Raw genomic sequence first — 17,238 nt, 5'->3', positions numbered from 1 at the left:
AATAATTTACATTTATATTAATCATCAAAGCATTTTTTATACTTTTTCAGAGAATAATACATTTTAATAACTTGCCATATGGGTTCCCATAAAAAAACTGGGGCACAGCGGTGGTGATCTCCGTATATATGTGTAAAGTTGCTAGTAGTAACTTCACAAGCGTAAACCCTGTTGAGTAGTAGTAGACATGTAAGGCTACACCTGAGTGTAAATCTATAATTGGAAATTGTGAACAGCAAAAAAGCCTAGAGTTACACACAGGTGTAGAAGTAACACGAGGGTGGTTTGTTGCATACCCCTCGGCATCTCCAACCTCACCCTTTCCTGAGTGGCGCACCCTGGCTGCCCATCAAGGGAAGTGTCACATTTACAGTATATTTTTCTACCTGGCTTTACACTCCACCTACCATCTCGGGTGGACAGAGTGGGGCTCAGGAGTAGGAACTCTCTGTACCTAGAGGCAACAAGCATTGCCAAATTTCCCAGGTCCATGCGTGATATGCTGCTCCAGTCCAGCTTTTTTTCTATGAATTCTGGGACTTGTAGTTATTTTTTTATTTCAATTTAAAACAAGGCGAAAGTACCAGAATTCAAAGGGGAAAACTTGGACTGGAGCAACACATCACGCATGGACCTGGAAAACTTGGCAACTATGAAGTCAGCTCAGAACATTCTCAGGAGCAGCTATTGCTTTCTGAAAACCCACTTCCGGTTGACTTATGGTCTGAACTCTCCACTCCACATGGCTTTTTAAAGTCCACTTGTTTTTGTTGTTTACGAATTAAGAGCATTCTCTTGGTGGTAAATCCTAACCCACTACCCCTTTTAATCTTTAACTCATAGTTGTGATTCTTTGTATCAGTCGTGTTTTGTTCATCTGCAAAGCCATTTAGTACTTCCGGTAATGTGTGAAACTGTTAAACACATGCATTCGTACTAGGGGTTGAACAAGGGCAGAAGCCTTTGGACGTGAGGTCAGAATTGAATTTTCCAAATGTAAAAAGACGTCGAGTGAAATGTTGACCCAGGTTTGGTGACTTGTGTCTTCTGTTCACAGACCAACGAGATTAAGACGTCGAAGTACAACGTCTTCACCTTCATCTTCCTCAACCTGTTCGAGCAGTTCCAGAGAGTGGCGAACGTCTATTTCGTGTTCCTGCTGATTTTGCAAGTAAGGATGCAGCTCTTTCGCCTACATGATGTCCATGATCTGCACCTCTATGCGGTGCAGAACCGGCCTCAAGTGTATCCCACTCATGTGGTGCAAACTCCTTCTCCCCCAGTCCAGGGGAACATGAGGTTGTAGAGAAGTCTGGTCTGGTGGGGTCACATCTTCTGGTGTCTTGAGGTTCATCACACTCATGTGGTGCAAACTCTTGGCTTCTCCTCCAGTCCAGGGGAACTCGAGGTTGTAGTGAGGTCTGCTCCGGTGGGGTTATGTCTTCTGGTGTCCTGATGTACATCACACTCATGTGGTGCAAACTCCTTCTCCTCCTGTCCATGGGAACTCGAGGTTGTAGTGAAGTCTGCTCTGGTTGGGGATGTCTTGTATCTTGTATCTTGATGAGGTATATTCATTACATTCGTTCACCACCTCCTGCCTGTGGCAAGTTCATGTGCTGCTGGATATTCATTTTAGGCCTGCCCAAGCAGAGCTTTAGCCATTGCTCAAGTAATATCTGAGCAACAAAATGGCTTTCATGTAGGTCTGACTGATGACAGCCTTAGGTACAACAGATAATGTAGGCACACTAACAACCACACTACACTGACCCCTAGGGATAGCAACCAACAGCACCACACTGCGTCCAAGGAACACTTACCCACTATACTATTCTGCATTCTGTGCTGTGGTACTAGCGCTCTTCACTGCATTTTAGAGATACTAACTCCTATAGTCTCACTCCTCCACGCTCTCGACACAGTAGTAAGGGACAATAAAAAAACATCACTGCACTGAACCCTAGGGATAGCAACCCACAGCACCACACTGCCTCTTGGGAACACTTACCCACTACACTGCACTGTAGCTGTGCTACTGACACTGTGGACTACATCTCAGGGATACTAACTCCTCCACACTCACTGCACAGCCATCAGTGGTCAAACAAAAGACCACTGCACTGAACCCTAGCGATACAACCCACAACACTGCACTGTGTCTTAGGAACACTTATCCACTACACTGCACTGTATGCTGTGGTACTGACACTGTGGACTACATCTCAGGGATACTAACTCCTCCAAAGTCTCTGCACAGCCAACAGTGGTCAAACAAAACACCACTGTTCTGAACCCTAGGGATAGCAACCCACAGCACCACACTGCATCCTAAGAATACTTACCGTTGTAGCTGTGGTACTGACACTGTGGACTACATCTCAGGGATACTAACTCCTCCACACTCACTGCACAGCCATCAGTGGTCAAACAAAAGACCACTGCACTGAACCCTAGGGATAGCAACCCACAACACCGCACTGCGTCTTAGGAACACTTATCCACTGCACTGTATGCTGTGGTACTGACACTGTGGACTACATCTCAGGGATACTAACTCCTCCAAAGTCTCTGCACAGCCAACAGTGGTCAAACAAAACACCACTGTTCTGAACCGTAGGGATAGCAACCCACAGCACCACACTGCATCCTAGGAATACTTACCCACTACACTGCACTGTAGCTGTGGTACTGATACTGTGGACTACATCTCAGGGATACTAATTACTCCACACTCACTGCACAGCTGTCAATGAACAAGAACACAGCTGCACTGAACCCTAGGGATAGCAACCCACAGCACCACACTGCGTCTTAGGAACACTTAGCCATTACAATACACTGCACTGATTGCTGTGGAACTAGCACTCTTACTGTGCGGCAGTCAAGGGGCAATAAAAACAGCACTGCACTGAAATCATAGGACACTAATCTCCCACATGACACTGCCTCCTTGGGGCAGCAATGTAATACTCTGCATCGCACTGACATTGTCAGGCCCTGGTCGAGGGGCCTCATAGAAACCACAGACTAGTGGGCCACAACTGTGGTAGTTGAGTTTATTTGCCACTGATGTCCTAGGGACCATCCTACGATGGCTCCATAAACTGCAGGCAAGTACACCCTCCTGCAATTTACTCTAAGGGGAGCGAGGGGGAGTAGTCAAAGGCTTCACAGGCAAGTAGCGTGAGGGAGGCTAGACCTCAGAATTCAATAGTCGCCAAAAGAAACATATCCTATTGGCCAGCCCTCTGATTACCTTTCAGTTAAAAGAAAGTTATTTAATCTAACAGCAAAGCAATATACCAGACAGTTCAATAGAGTTTTTCAGGTACAGGGTTGTCATCTATGATTCACATTGAGGCGCGACACCCCTCCCTTGTCCTCTCCCCGCTGTAGGAGTTCACTAATGTCTGTGGCGACAAGGTATTGGTTTACACATTGATTAGGTACACATGCACTACACCCTGGATTACCCCACTGGCCAGCTCTGTAAATAAGTTCAAAGACATTTGCAGCTTAAGTTCACTCAGGTAAAAGTCTTTACTTCACACAGCAGTAGCCCATGTGCTTAGTGTGTTGCTCTGATCGCAGCTGGGCCCTGCGCTTACCTGTATGGTGATGCCGCCGGGCCTGTTGTGTGTGGCTGCTCCTGCAGTGGTGGATTTGTTGATACAGGGTAGTTGCCTGAGTTACCCCCCTCCAACCACAGAAATGCTGTTCATACACTTCGACTGCTTGGGGAAGCTGTATCCACCGTCCATCTTGTGCCAGGCTACACCGGGGGCTGTCCAAAATGGAGCCCACTGGTTTCAGCTCTCAGACTCTCACCTCATACTGATTCCTACCATCACACGTGCTACACATCCACTGCACATGCGCACATTTGATGTGCACACGGAATGTCACAGCAAGGATCTGGGGTTTACATAAAAGCAAAACTCTGCAGCCCAAACTCGTTTTTTTGACACAGGAATAAATGTCTGCTCATACAAAAAATTAACAAAAATGCAGTGGGCTGCCATTGCCTCTTTATGAGACTCATCCAGGGCATGAAAAGTATCCTGTGCTTGCTATAAGGGCACACTTGACCGCAAGAGTTTTAAGACATGGGCAAAGTGGGCAATTGCCCAGGGCCCCACCTTGTAAGGGGACCCCTAGTAAAGTGATATTTCTCGGTTTCTCTAACTCTGTCTTACTTTTATTGATTTCTCTATAGGAACCTCTCTCCCTCTCTCTTCTTGCCTATACCTCTGACTCTCTCTGTCTCTGCTCACTTTCATTGTAAGGATGTTTGTACCCTGACAAGACAAATTGTAGTTGTTTGTGTGAAAGTATGTTATTGTTGGGCATCATGGAGGCCTGGAAGAATAGGTAATAAAATTCCAATTTTCTCTGAACAGGGTGCCCCAAAATATGTCTTGCCAAGGGCCACAAACATCCTTAAGATGGCAGTGCACTTGGTACACCCCTCCAAGTCACAGGACAGGTTCTGGACATTGTGTTACCATGAACGGGCCTAGGCCTCTGCGCTCATGCTATCTAACAAACCTGTGCATGAATATGTGACTGTTTCATTGGACATACTTAATCACTCAGGGGATACACTGGCAGTTGTGCCTTTGATAAGCCTTTGATCACAGGGATAGGCCTCATCTTAGACACCAGCCTCACCACGAAGTCTTAGGTCAGTGCCGTCACCTCCTCATGCTTCTACGTCCTCCACATGTTACGCAAAATCTTCAAGTGGCTCCCACTGGACACCCGACGTATCATCACACAAACTCTAATCACAAGCAGATTGGACTTCGGCAATGCACTCTACCCTGGCACCCCAACCCATGTCCTTCACAGACTTCAAACCAACCAAAACACCACTCGTCCTTGACCTCCTGTGCCAAACCCTCACCACACCGCTCCTCAGAAAGCTCCACCCATCCAAAAGTGCTGCCAGTTCTCATGCAAGCATTAAAGTCACTACATAACATGTGGCCCGCGTACCTCACTCACCGGCTGCACTTCCACCAACCCACCAGACAACTTCGCTCAGCATCACTCTCACTTGCACACACATCCTTCATCCAGGAAGCAAAATTGGAGGTCGATCATTCTCCTACCAAGCCGCTAAATCCTGGAACGACCTCCCCAGCACATCAGGCCCTCCTCCTCACTTCTTGAATTCTGCAAGAAGCTGAAGACCTGACTATTCAATTAGTCTTCTTACGGGACCATCGCTGACTGTCTGTATTGAGGCCCAGCGTCACCACACGCCTACTCTCACCTACTCAGTGCTTGCATGCCTTCACAGGTGACAAGCAGCGCTCTGCAAATCACCTTAAATTACATTACATATGGATAATCATGATTGAAAAAACTTTTCCAAGATGGAGACCGGAGCGACTACCATCTAATTTGTTAGAACTTCCTGTAATGATAAACTCAGGGACTGCAATCATCATCCTGGAAAAGTGACTGGGACAGAGCTGCCCCTCGCTCTTTCTGGAACCCTTGGTGTTTGAAATTTGTATAAATCTATCAACAGAGAGGCCACAGTTAAGTAGTGGCAACCAAATGTCTCCTATGTTTTAATCTAGTTACTTAGATCGAATTTACAGTATACTTGGGACTATTCAATTTAGCTCCAAAATCTCAGGCTTTTTTTAAACCAGAGAAAAACAGTGTTGAAAGAAAGGAAATAGGATGGAAAAAAAAAAAAAAAACAATTTTGACATTGTAATAATTCGATATTTTAAAGGAATGCAAAACTGAAAAATAATAATGTAGCAAAAATTGTAGAAGACTTCATCAAGTTGCGTCAATTGTGTCCCTTCTAAAACTGGCAGAATCCACCATTGATCAATGGCCCACCTGTGAAGGATATTGGTCCAGATTTACTAATGCTTTGTGCCACAGTAGCGCAGCGCAAAGCGGTGCAAAGTGACACATGCACTTTACAAAGGGTGTTTTGTGCTGAAAAGATGACATTTTCATATCTCAGAAACCACTCTGAGCTGCTTTGCACTCTTTCGTGCCGCTTTGCATCAAGGGGGTGCACCATCACCGGATCAGTGCAAACACCCAGAGGTTTTAATGCAAAGGCTGATCTACTAAGATACCCAAACTGGGCTTTGCATCAAAAACCTTAAGCAGGCGGAAAGAAGGGGAAATGTGTTCATTTCTCAAAAAGCAGTAATGCATTCCATGCACGCTGCAGTACACAGCACGCATTGAATGCGTGGGGATGTTCTTGGTTTGTCTACCCATAGGAATTTGTACCACACGGATATGCTTCCAGTACAAATCCTATGCCAGACAGCGCACACACGCTTGCACCTGGGTGTAAGGCTTTGCGTCATGTGCAGGCAGAGGGGATCACGCCACCAGCACACCAGGTGGCTTTGCGTTGTGTTTTCTCTTTTGCACAAGTTAACATGGCAAACATAGATCCTGTGGTGTGAGGCTGTGCGTCACACAAAGCACCCTGTTTGTGCAGGGGATGACACCCCTGGCATCTTAGTAGATATGGCTCAGCACTCTGTTTTCTCTCTTGTGCAGCACAGCACAGTAAATTTGGATGCTCCCTGCACTCTGCTAAAAAAAAATTCAATCTGGGCCTTTGCTTCTATATCAGGTAAATGATCTCTGGATTTTTGCCCTGAAACTGCAAGGGAAACTTAGTGAAAGTAGACCACATAGGATGGGAATAGTATTGGACAAGGTGATGCACATTTGTATATAGGTTTACTGGCCAAAAAGTATACAAGAAAACCAGACTAAAGATTATAGAAGCTGTGATTGATACCTGAATCCTGGTTAGAAAAATGCAAAAAAATTCAAATATTCACATCCTTGAGACAATTATATTTACAGATTTTTAAATTTATACATCACACTGGAAAAGAGTAAGAGGATGAGTTTCGAATAGATTGGCTGATTATTTGCCTATTACAATGTAACATTTATATAGCTCTTTCTACCCCGTGTCAAGCGTTGAAGCACTTGCCTACACGGGTAGCACGCTACACTGTGTAGGGTGTGCGTTTGGAAGGGGGTTGTCTTTGTTTTGATCCTGTGTGGGAAGTGTTTCCATGTCGTGCATGAGGACCACTGAGGTGTGGTTATCTTGTAATGGGACGCAGCGCTTAGAAGTGTGATGGATGAAGAAGTGTGAGACATAGGTGCTTTGTTTATGGTATTCAATAAAATGTCAGGTGGGAGCAGCTCTGCAGGTCTTTTTATAATACTTCTTATGCTCAGAGTCCACGTGACTGGTTACTGCTCTGTCGTGAAGTCATTACCAGAAGTAACATATCTTCAGTGTTCATTGGTGGAGTTACACTTGTAGAAGCTGTTTCAGGACTACTGAGCTCATTGCTAGTATTATTATTAGTATTATTATTATCATCACTAATAATAATAATAATAATACAGTTCAACACTATTTAGGGATCACTGAATGTAATCATATTATTGTTATTATTATTATTACTACTACTACTAATAATAATAATGATAATAATAATCATATCAATACATTCAGTGGTCCCTAAATAGTCTCTAAAGGTATTATTCCTATTATTGTTATTAATAATAATAATAACAATAATAATAATAATATCAATACATTCAGTGATCCCTAAATAGTATCTAAAGGTATTATTCTTATTATTGTTATTAATAGTAATAATAATAATAATATTTAATAATAATAATAATAATAATATTAATACATTCAGTGATCCCTAAATAGTGTCTAAATGTTTTATTATTATTAGTAGTAGTAATAATAATAATAATAATAATAATAATACCAAATACATTAAGTGGTCCCTAAATAGTCTCTAAAGGTATTATTGTTATTATTATTAGTGTTAGTGTTACTAATAATAATAATATCAATACATTCAGTGATCATTAAATAGTCATTAAAGGTATTATTATTATTATTATTATTATTATTATTATTAGAAATATTATTAATAACAATATTAGTAATAATAATAATACCAATACATTCAGTGATCCCTAAATAGTCTCTAAATGTATTATTATTATTATTATTATTAGTAGTAGTAGTAGTAGTAGTAGTAGTAATATTAATAATACTAATAATAATATCAAATACATTAAGTGGTCCCCAAATAGTCTCTAAAGGTATTATTATTATTATTAGTGTTAGTATTACTACTAATAATAAAAATATCAATACATTCAGTGATCCTTAAATAGTTTCTAAGGGTATTATTATTATTATTATCATTAATAATAATAATAATTATTATTATTATAATAAAAATAGTAATATCAATACATTCAGTGATCCCTAAGTAGAGTCTAAATGTATTATTATTAGTGATAATAATAATTATTATAATAATAACAATTATATCTATACATTTAGTGATCCGTAAATAGTCTCTAAACATATTAGTGATAATAATAATAAGAAGAAGAATATCAATACATTCAGTGATCCCTAAATAGTGTCTAAATGTATTATTATTATTAATGATAGTAATAATAATAATAATAATAATAATAACAACAATAATATGATTATATTCAGTGATCCCTAAATAGTGTCTAAATGTATTATTATTATTTTTAGAGATGATAATAATAATACTAATAATAATACTAGCAATGAGCTCAGTAGTCCTGAAACAGCTTCTACAAGTGTAACTCCACCAATGAACACTGAAGATATGTTACTTCTGGTAATGACTTCACGACAGAGCAGTAACCAGTCACGTGGACTCTGAGCATAAGAAGTATTATAAAAAGACCTGCAGAGCTGCTCCCACCTGACATTTTATTGAATACCATAAACAAAGCACCTATGTCTCACACTTCTTCATCCATCACACTTCTAAGCGCTGCATCCCATTACAAGATAACCACTCCTCGGTGGTCCTCATGCACCACATGGAAACACTTCCCACGCAGGATCAAAACAAAGACAACCCCCTTCCAAACGCACACCCTACACGGTGTAGCGTGCTACCCGTGTAGGCAAGTGCTTCAACGCTTGACACGGGGTAGAAAGAGCTATATAAATGTTACATTATAATAGGCAAATAATCAGCCAATCTATTCGAAACTCATCCTCTTAATCTTTTCCAGTGTGATGTATAAATTTAAAAATCAGTAAATATAATTGTCTCAGGGATGTGAATATTTGAATTTTTTTGAATTTTTCTAACTAGGATTCAGGTATCAATCACAGCTTCTATAGTCTTTAGTCTAGTTTTCTTGTATACATTGTGGTCAGTAAACCTATATAATATGTTGTTATGCAGCTTTCCACGCCAGATTTGTGGCATTCTAAGCACTGTAAATCATAGTCCCTACTATTAAACAATTCAACGTAAGAGGCGGTGCTGAACAAGGTCACTTTAAAAATAAAATAGAAATAGTGTCAGTGATTTCAGTTAGAAGCAAATATGTCTGATTCTGAGGCTGGGCTACAATGCTCCTTGCGTTGAAAGAATCTTTAGGCAAAGATTACATATCATTGTCAGTGCATACACGAGGAGACTCACCTGCATCACATCTAGGAGCTATTGATCACTAGTGTAGTGCACAGGGTGGACGAAAGGTGGTGCAAGGCCTTCTGAGCTAGAGAGCGTTCTTGCTTACCTTCAGCCGCGTTAAAAAACACAAGCCATACTCCCATTTTAAGGAAATCCTGAGAAACAATAAAAGATTCTTTAACTAAACAATTGAATTAAAAAAAAATAGATTTACTAATAGTTACTTAACCGATCATCCATTCAGTAAATGTATTCTATATTACAGGCTGGGATTCAGTAAAATCTATAAAAAATTGGGGCATTTGTAGCGATAACTCGTGAATGAGGTGGAATCCAGTGTGGAGGATCCTGGCTGTTTTTGGATAACCCTCATTTGATACCAGAGGAGAATAAATAAGAAACACATGTTAGGTGTTTGAAGCATGAATGCCCACTTCTTTTGTGACACTTTGACAGAAACATTTAACCTAGGTCTATTCTTCCCTGTGTGCAGATGGTAGCATGATATCGCTGGTGCTAGAGTGTTCTGTAGTTTGCGTCATGTTTCTCCGTATGCTTCTGTTCACAGGTCATTCCTCAAGTATCTTCCTTGCCATGGTTCACGACTGTGGTCCCACTGGTGCTCGTGCTTGCAGTGTCCGCCATCAAGGATGCGACCGACGATTATGTACGGGGTAGTTTGTATCAATTGCTCTCCTTGTCTGAGTCCATTTTATTCATCTATGATTAAGTGGTTGTCATAGTGGCTGAAGTAACTACCTATATGTATTGCATGCTATCCATGGTGGACTCTCGGCTCCTAGACTAGAAACACTGGCAGCTGAAATCTTCTGTGTATCAGTAAATGCAGTGCATGCTTCATTGTTCCATCCACGCCTTGGTCCTGTCCTTATGGCTCACACCGTGGCTTCCTTCTTAAGCAGTCTCCCTTTCTCTCTCTTGCAGGACCCCGCTACTGCCCTCAAGAAAGCTCTTCCTGCATATTTAGTCATTGCCTTCCACCACTTTCCCCATATGATCCCCAAGACTGCTCCCCCCTACAGATCTCACCACTGATCTCCCACACAATCCTCCACTTATGCCTTCCTTGTTACACCTACGCTGCTTCCTCTACTCTACGACTCCAACCAGTGCTTCCCCGTACATCTTCCACAACTACTTTCAATACACACAAATGCATATAGCTCAACCAGGAACCTCCTCATATGTCACCCACCACGGCCTCGCTATAGGACACTCACCACTGCCTCCTTCTACATCATCCACCCCTGCTTCTTTATAGAACACTAATCAGTGCACCTTGTACAACACCCACCAGTGCTTCTTTATACAGGATTCACCACCCCGTCCATCCGTCACTCACCACTGCTTTACTATACGACACTCACCAATGCCTCCTTGTACACCACCGCCACTGCTTCTCTATAAAACACTCACCAATGCCTCCTTGTACATCACCCACCACTGCTTCTCTACAGGACATTCACCACTCCCCTCCATCCGTCACCCACCACTGTTTCTCTATGGGACACTCACCAATGCCTCCTTGTACACCACCGCCACTGCTTCTCTATAAAACACTCACCAGTGCCTCCTTGTACATCTCCCACCACTGCTTCTCTACAGGACATTCACCACTCCCCTCCATCCGTCACTCACCACTGCTTCTCTACAGGACATTCACCACTCCCCTCCATCCGTCACCCACCACTGCTTCTCTATGGGACACTCACCAGTCCCCCCTTGTCACCACCCACCACTGCTTCTCTATACGGGATTCACCACCCCACCCATCCATTACTCACCGCTGCTTGTCTTCTTCAGTATAGAACACTTATCAGTGCACCTTGTACAACACCCACCAGTGCTTCTTTATACAGGATTCACCACCCCGCCCATCCTATCCTCACCGCTGCTTCTCTATAAAATATTCAACAGTGCCTCCTTGTACATCTCCCACCACTGCTTCTCCATGGGACACTCACCACTGCCTCCTTGTACCTCAACCCCACTGCTTCTCCATGGGACACTCACCACTGCCTCCTTGTACCTCACCCACCAATGCTTCTCTATGGGACACTCATCACTGAATCCTTGTACCTCACCCACCAATGCTTCTCTATGGGATACTCATCACTGAATCCTTGTACCTCACCCACCAATGCTTCTCTATGGGACACTCATCACTGAATCCTTGTACCTCACCCACCAATGCTTCTCTATGGGACACTCACCACTGCCTCCTTGTACCTCAACCCCACTGCTTCTCTATGGGACACTCATCACTGCCTCCTTGTACCTCATCCGCCAATGCTTCTCTATGGGACACTCATCACTGAATCCTTGTACCTCACCCACCAATGCTTCTCTATGGGATACTCATCACTGAATCCTTGTACCTCACCCACCAATGCTTCTCTATGGGACACTCACCACTGCCTCCTTGTACCTCATCCACCAATGCTTCTCTATGGGACACTGATCACTGAATCCTTGTACCTCACCCACCAATGCTTCTCTATGGGACACTCATCACTGCCTCCTTGTACCTCATCCACCAATGTTTCTCTATGGGACACTCATCACTGAATCCTTGTACCTCACCCACCAATGCTTCTATATGGGATACTCATCACTGAATCCCTGTACCTCACCCACCAATGCTTCTCTATGGGACACTCACCACTGCCTCCTTGTACCTCAACCCCACTGCTTCTCTATGGTACACTCATCACTGTCTCCTTGTACCTCACCCACCACTGCTTCTCTGTGCAGTATTCACCACCCTACTCCGTCCGTCACTCACCACTGTTTCTCTATGGGGCACTCTCCACTGCCTGTCCATACCTAACCCACCAGAACGCGCCGGTATGGCAATAACCACTGCTTCACCACGTGGTCTGAATGGCTGCTTCAAATGTTGTGCTGCACTGTTGAATGCATGAACGAGCAGATTCATAAAGCACACTTACAGTTCACCCTGCATGGCAGTTCAGGAGGGACTTTTCCCATGAGAGACAGGGACTGTACTCATTTGCATAAGGCAGGCCTCTGTCTAAAGTGGCACAGTCGGAGAAAAGGATGAGTCGGAATGCTAACATGAGTGCTTGCCAGTGGTTTAGACAATTTGCAAGCATTTCTCCCGTGACCTTTTGTGTGTTTTTCTAATACGCCTTTTACCCATTTCTTTTGCCTGGAGCTGATGGTCCCTAACCCTGCTCTCTTGTGGTCGGCTGGTGAGCTTGGGTCTCTCCCTTTCTTGTCCCGCCCCATTTCACAGGAAGGATGTATTCCATTGTGTGTGTGTGTGTGTGTGTGTGTGTGCACACGTGTGCTCACTTGTACCACTCCCTCACTATACCCTCTCATAGTGCTGTACCTACAAACTCATTGTTTTTATCTTAATGTTGGATATTTTGTAACACAAATGTATTTTGCTCTATATATTGCAGTTAGACCCAGAGCACACTTGGGATGTAGTTAATATATTTTTTGAGAACCAGAGCCTTAAAAAACAAATGTAACTAATATTGATTCCCAGCCCGAGTGTGTTGGTAAATTATAGTTTTTACAGCTGATTAGAAGTGTTCCTTTTTGTCTCTTTAGTACCGCCACAAAAGTGACAACCAAGTGAACAACCGGACGGTGCAGGTGCTCAGAGATGGGAAGTGAGTACCACTTTATATGTACGGTAATCTGCAGGGTATAGATAAGGTAGGCAGTGTCCCAGTGTAAATATATACGTATGTACATATCATCGCTCTTCATCCATTGGGCTGTTCAAATGTCATTCAAAGTTTGCTTTCGCCTACCACAGGCTGCAGTATGTGAAATTGGTCAACCCACTTCAGCCATTGGCTGTCTTCAAATGTGGTCACTACCTTTGGAGGGAGACGCATGACGTGGAGAGGGTGGGTGGAGTAGCCAATGCAGCTTGATTTCATGAGCGTCGCTCTCTCTCCACTTCTTGGAAACCCAATAAGGAATTAATGATTAGGACAAGATGCAGTCCTGTTGGACAAGCTACAGACCAACGCGTACAGGTGAGCATTCTCTCTGCCACAAACGTCTTCGCCGGCACAAATCCACTTTGAGTTTGCCCTTAAAAAACAAGACCTGGAGAGATCTACTAAAATGTAATTTTGGTTCAAGATATGGAAATTGCAGGACGCCCCATTAAATAGTGCCTTTTGGGTGGCCATGCAAAGTGATCTGCAGTCAGTTTATCAAAAATATTTAGATAATTCCATCAAAACTTTGGACTTGACCAACCTATGGGCCATGAACACAACACATGCTACCTTTAAAAAGGCAGTCAACAGAGTAGTCAAACTACACTCGAGCCTGGCAGACAAAATCAACTTCTGTGTCCGATCTCATGCCTGGACAGTTATCAACAACTATGGTGCCCTGAAACAAGTAGCATACTTTGGCATCCCCGATCCAGCTCATATAAAAAATAGACTAATGGCCATCCGCTTCGGCTGCACTGTGGCATTGGCAAGCCGGCCAAAATGGAATATAGTGGACCTACAGAATGCACATTCTGTAAAGCTTCTAGGGAGGACTTCATCCACCTAGTCTGCATTTGTCCTACTTTGCGCCCCCTCTGAATAAAGTTACTAAAAAGGCTTTCAATGACAGAAGCAATTGCTCATGCAGAGATGCCATAACAGCACGCCTTAACCCTGATGACCCATTGTTAAATTGCAGACTGGTTAAATAACTGCTCATGGTTTAAGTCTGGTCCCTGCACATAGCAATAGCTCACAACTATCCAGGAGCTAGAGAGATCAGTGCTAGTTTCGGGAGGGTGCTTGGAGGGGTGCACTTACCCAAATTAAGTACGTCTTTACTAGTTTTTCTTTTAATTAATAATCATAAAGGAAGTTTTATGAACTTTAACTTCATTCATCTTAAATTGTATTTGTCATATAATACTGTTATGGTTTTAATTAACTGAAACAATAAACTTTTTTTTATTTGATTTGAATTAATGATTATGGTGCCCCCTCCTCTTTGACAGCCGTCACTACAGTACTTGACAGTTCAATCCTAGAATTATTAGGGCAGTTAACCAGCACACCTTTGGGGAAATGTACTTTTAACAATTATGCCTATGGGACAGTCAAGGGAGGGATGAAATTAGAGTTTGGCGAACAATCCTCTACCTCAGCGGACACTACAATTGCTCCAGGGACCACCTACTTCACCCATTATCTTTATCCTTCATTCCTACAAAATCTGAACCAAAAACACACAAATCCCTCTGGACACAATTATTTCTAATCCAATCATCACAGAGCGAAGCACTGAAAAGGGTTGTGGCATCCAGTGTGGGGGCACAAAGACTGATGCTGGAGAACCCCTGCCCCGCGGTAGTAATACCTTACTTTTTCCAAAGAGATATACATGGACCTGATGCAGGACTAGACTTCAAAACATGAGAAATCTCTGCAAACAAGACACACTAATTAGGCGAGAAGAACTAAATGAGATGAACAGAGGAAACAAGCTAACTCCTCAGGAATTAAAGAAAGTAAACATAGAAGGCAGGCAAATTTATAAAGGGAGCCGTATAGAAAACATAGGAGACAGGCTGCCAAAAGCCATTTTGTAATAAGCCGATCCTCGAAAAGGAACAACAGAAAGGCAAGAGGCGGGCATTTAATTCTCCAGACTCCAACACATGAGTCTACAAACAGATCAGGTAGCAACTCAAAAGAAGTCACATGTCTGGATTCCAGAAACAAAGCCACTAATGGAATATCATAATCTCATTTTGAATTTAGTTGACTTTATTGCATGCCAATTAAATCCAAAACTCCCATAATAAACCAGACAAAGCTGAAAAACAATGCACACCTCCAGATGGTTAAGTGATGGGGGCAACGTCATAATATGTAACCTTCCTAAAATGTTGCAGACGAGGGAATCAATCAATCAATCAATGACACTTATAAAGCGCGCTACATACCCGTAGGGTCTCAAGGCGCTGGGGGGGGGGGGGTGCCGCTACTGCTCGAATAGCCAGGTCTTCAGCTTCTTCCTGAAGGAGAGGTGGTCTTGGGTCAGGCGCAGGTCGGTCGGGAGGGAGTTCCAGTTCTTGGCGGCCAGGTAGGAGAAGGACCTTCCTCCTGTAGTCGCTCTTCGGATGCGGGGGACGGCGGCGAGGGCGTGGTTGGCTGATCGGAGGTGGCGCGTGGGAGCGTAGAAGTTGACTCGGCTGTTGAGGTAGCTCGGGCCTTGGTCGTGTAGGGCTTTGTGTGCGTGGGTGAGGAGGCGGAAGGTGATTCTCTTGTTGACGGGGAGCCAGTGCAGGTCTCTCAGATGTCCGGAGATGTGGCTGGATCGTGGGATGTCGAGGATGAGTCTGGCTGAGGCGTTCTGGATCCGCTGGAGTCTCTTCTGGAGCTTGGCGGTGGTACCGGCGTAGAGGGCGTTACCGTAGTCCAGTCGGCTGGTGACGAGGGCCTGGGTGACGGTCCTCCTGGTCTCGGTGGGGATCCACCAGAAGATCTTCCGAAGTGTGCGTAGGATGTTGAAGCACGCCGAGGAGACGTTGTTGACCTGCCTGGTCATGGAGAGGGAGGAGTCCAGGATGAAGCCCAGGTTGCGTGCATGGTCTGTCGGTTTGGGTGCGGTGCCCAGGGCGGGAGGCCACCAGGAGTCGTCCCAGGCGGAGGGTGAAGAGCCCAGGATGAGAACCTCCGTCTTGTCCGAGTTCAGTTTCAGGCGGCTGGTCGTCATCCACTCGGCTACCTCTTTCATCCCTTCGTGCAGGTTGGCTCTGGCGGCGGCGGGGTCGTTGGTCAGGGAGAGGATCAGCTGGGTGTCGTCGGCGTAGGAGATTATGCTGAGGTTGTGTTTGCGTACGATGGCCGCGAGGGGGCTCATGTAGACGTTGAAGAGGGTGGGGCTCAGAGATGATCCTTGTGGGACGCCGCAGATGACTTCGGAGGCCTCTGACTTGTACGGTGGTAGGCGGACTCTCTGTGTTCTTCCGTCGAGGAAGGAGATGATCCATTCCAGCGCCTTGTCCTTGATTCCGATGTTGCTGAGGCGCCGTACTAGGGTGCGGTGGCAGACCGTGTCGAATGCCGCGGAGAGGTCTAGGAGGATGAGGGCCGCTGTTTCTCCATTGTCCATCAGGGCTCGGATGTCATCGGTGGCGGCGATGAGGGCGGTCTCGGTGCTGTGGTTGGCTCGGAAGCCGGACTGTGAGGGGTCGAGGGATCCGTTCGTCTCGAGGAAGGCGGCCATCTGCTTGTTGACGGTCTTCTCGATGACTTTCGAATACAATCAGTATACAAAAGAGTGATGGATGGAATGCTTGAACTAATCTCAGCCAATGGTAATTCCTCTGGACTGCATCCCGGTCCATTGTTCTTTGCACACTGTGCCACCTCAGTTTAGACCCAGCCATATGCAAATCAGTCTTGGCCCTGCTCCAATGGGACCAGTACAGTTGGACCTGCCAGGCCAGATCCTTTATATACTTTAGATTAGGAAATAGAGCCACTCAAGTATAAAGGGGCTTATTTAGATATTGTCGGACGGGTTAGTCCGTCACAACGGCGACGGATATCCCCTCTGCCTAAATCTGAATCCCATAGGATTTAATGGGATTTAGACTTCGGCGGACAAGAAATCCGTCATAGTTGTGACGGAATAACCCATCCACCAATATCTAAGTGAGGCCCTA

General features: G+C 44.2%; 1 protein-coding gene across 3 annotated transcripts in view; it reads left to right on the top strand.

Annotated features, from left to right (window-relative positions):
- LOC138263029 (phospholipid-transporting ATPase ID-like) overlaps positions 1–17,238 on the top strand; it is a 490,165-nt gene that overhangs the window by 341,007 nt on the left and 131,920 nt on the right. For all 3 annotated transcript variants that reach the window (XM_069212438.1, XM_069212444.1, XM_069212431.1), the window contains 3 exons: positions 1,058–1,171; positions 10,102–10,200; positions 13,140–13,201. In XM_069212438.1, the coding sequence (XP_069068539.1) occupies positions 1,058–1,171; positions 10,102–10,200; positions 13,140–13,201 (275 nt within the window). The remainder of the gene's footprint in view (positions 1–1,057; positions 1,172–10,101; positions 10,201–13,139; positions 13,202–17,238) is intronic.

This window comes from Pleurodeles waltl, chromosome 1_1 (genome assembly GCF_031143425.1).
Source record: "Pleurodeles waltl isolate 20211129_DDA chromosome 1_1, aPleWal1.hap1.20221129, whole genome shotgun sequence".
In the NCBI taxonomy this organism is placed as follows: domain Eukaryota; kingdom Metazoa; phylum Chordata; class Amphibia; order Caudata; family Salamandridae; genus Pleurodeles; species Pleurodeles waltl.
The sequence above is the reverse complement of the archived record's forward strand: the minus strand, read 5'-3'. Positions and strand labels throughout refer to the sequence as shown.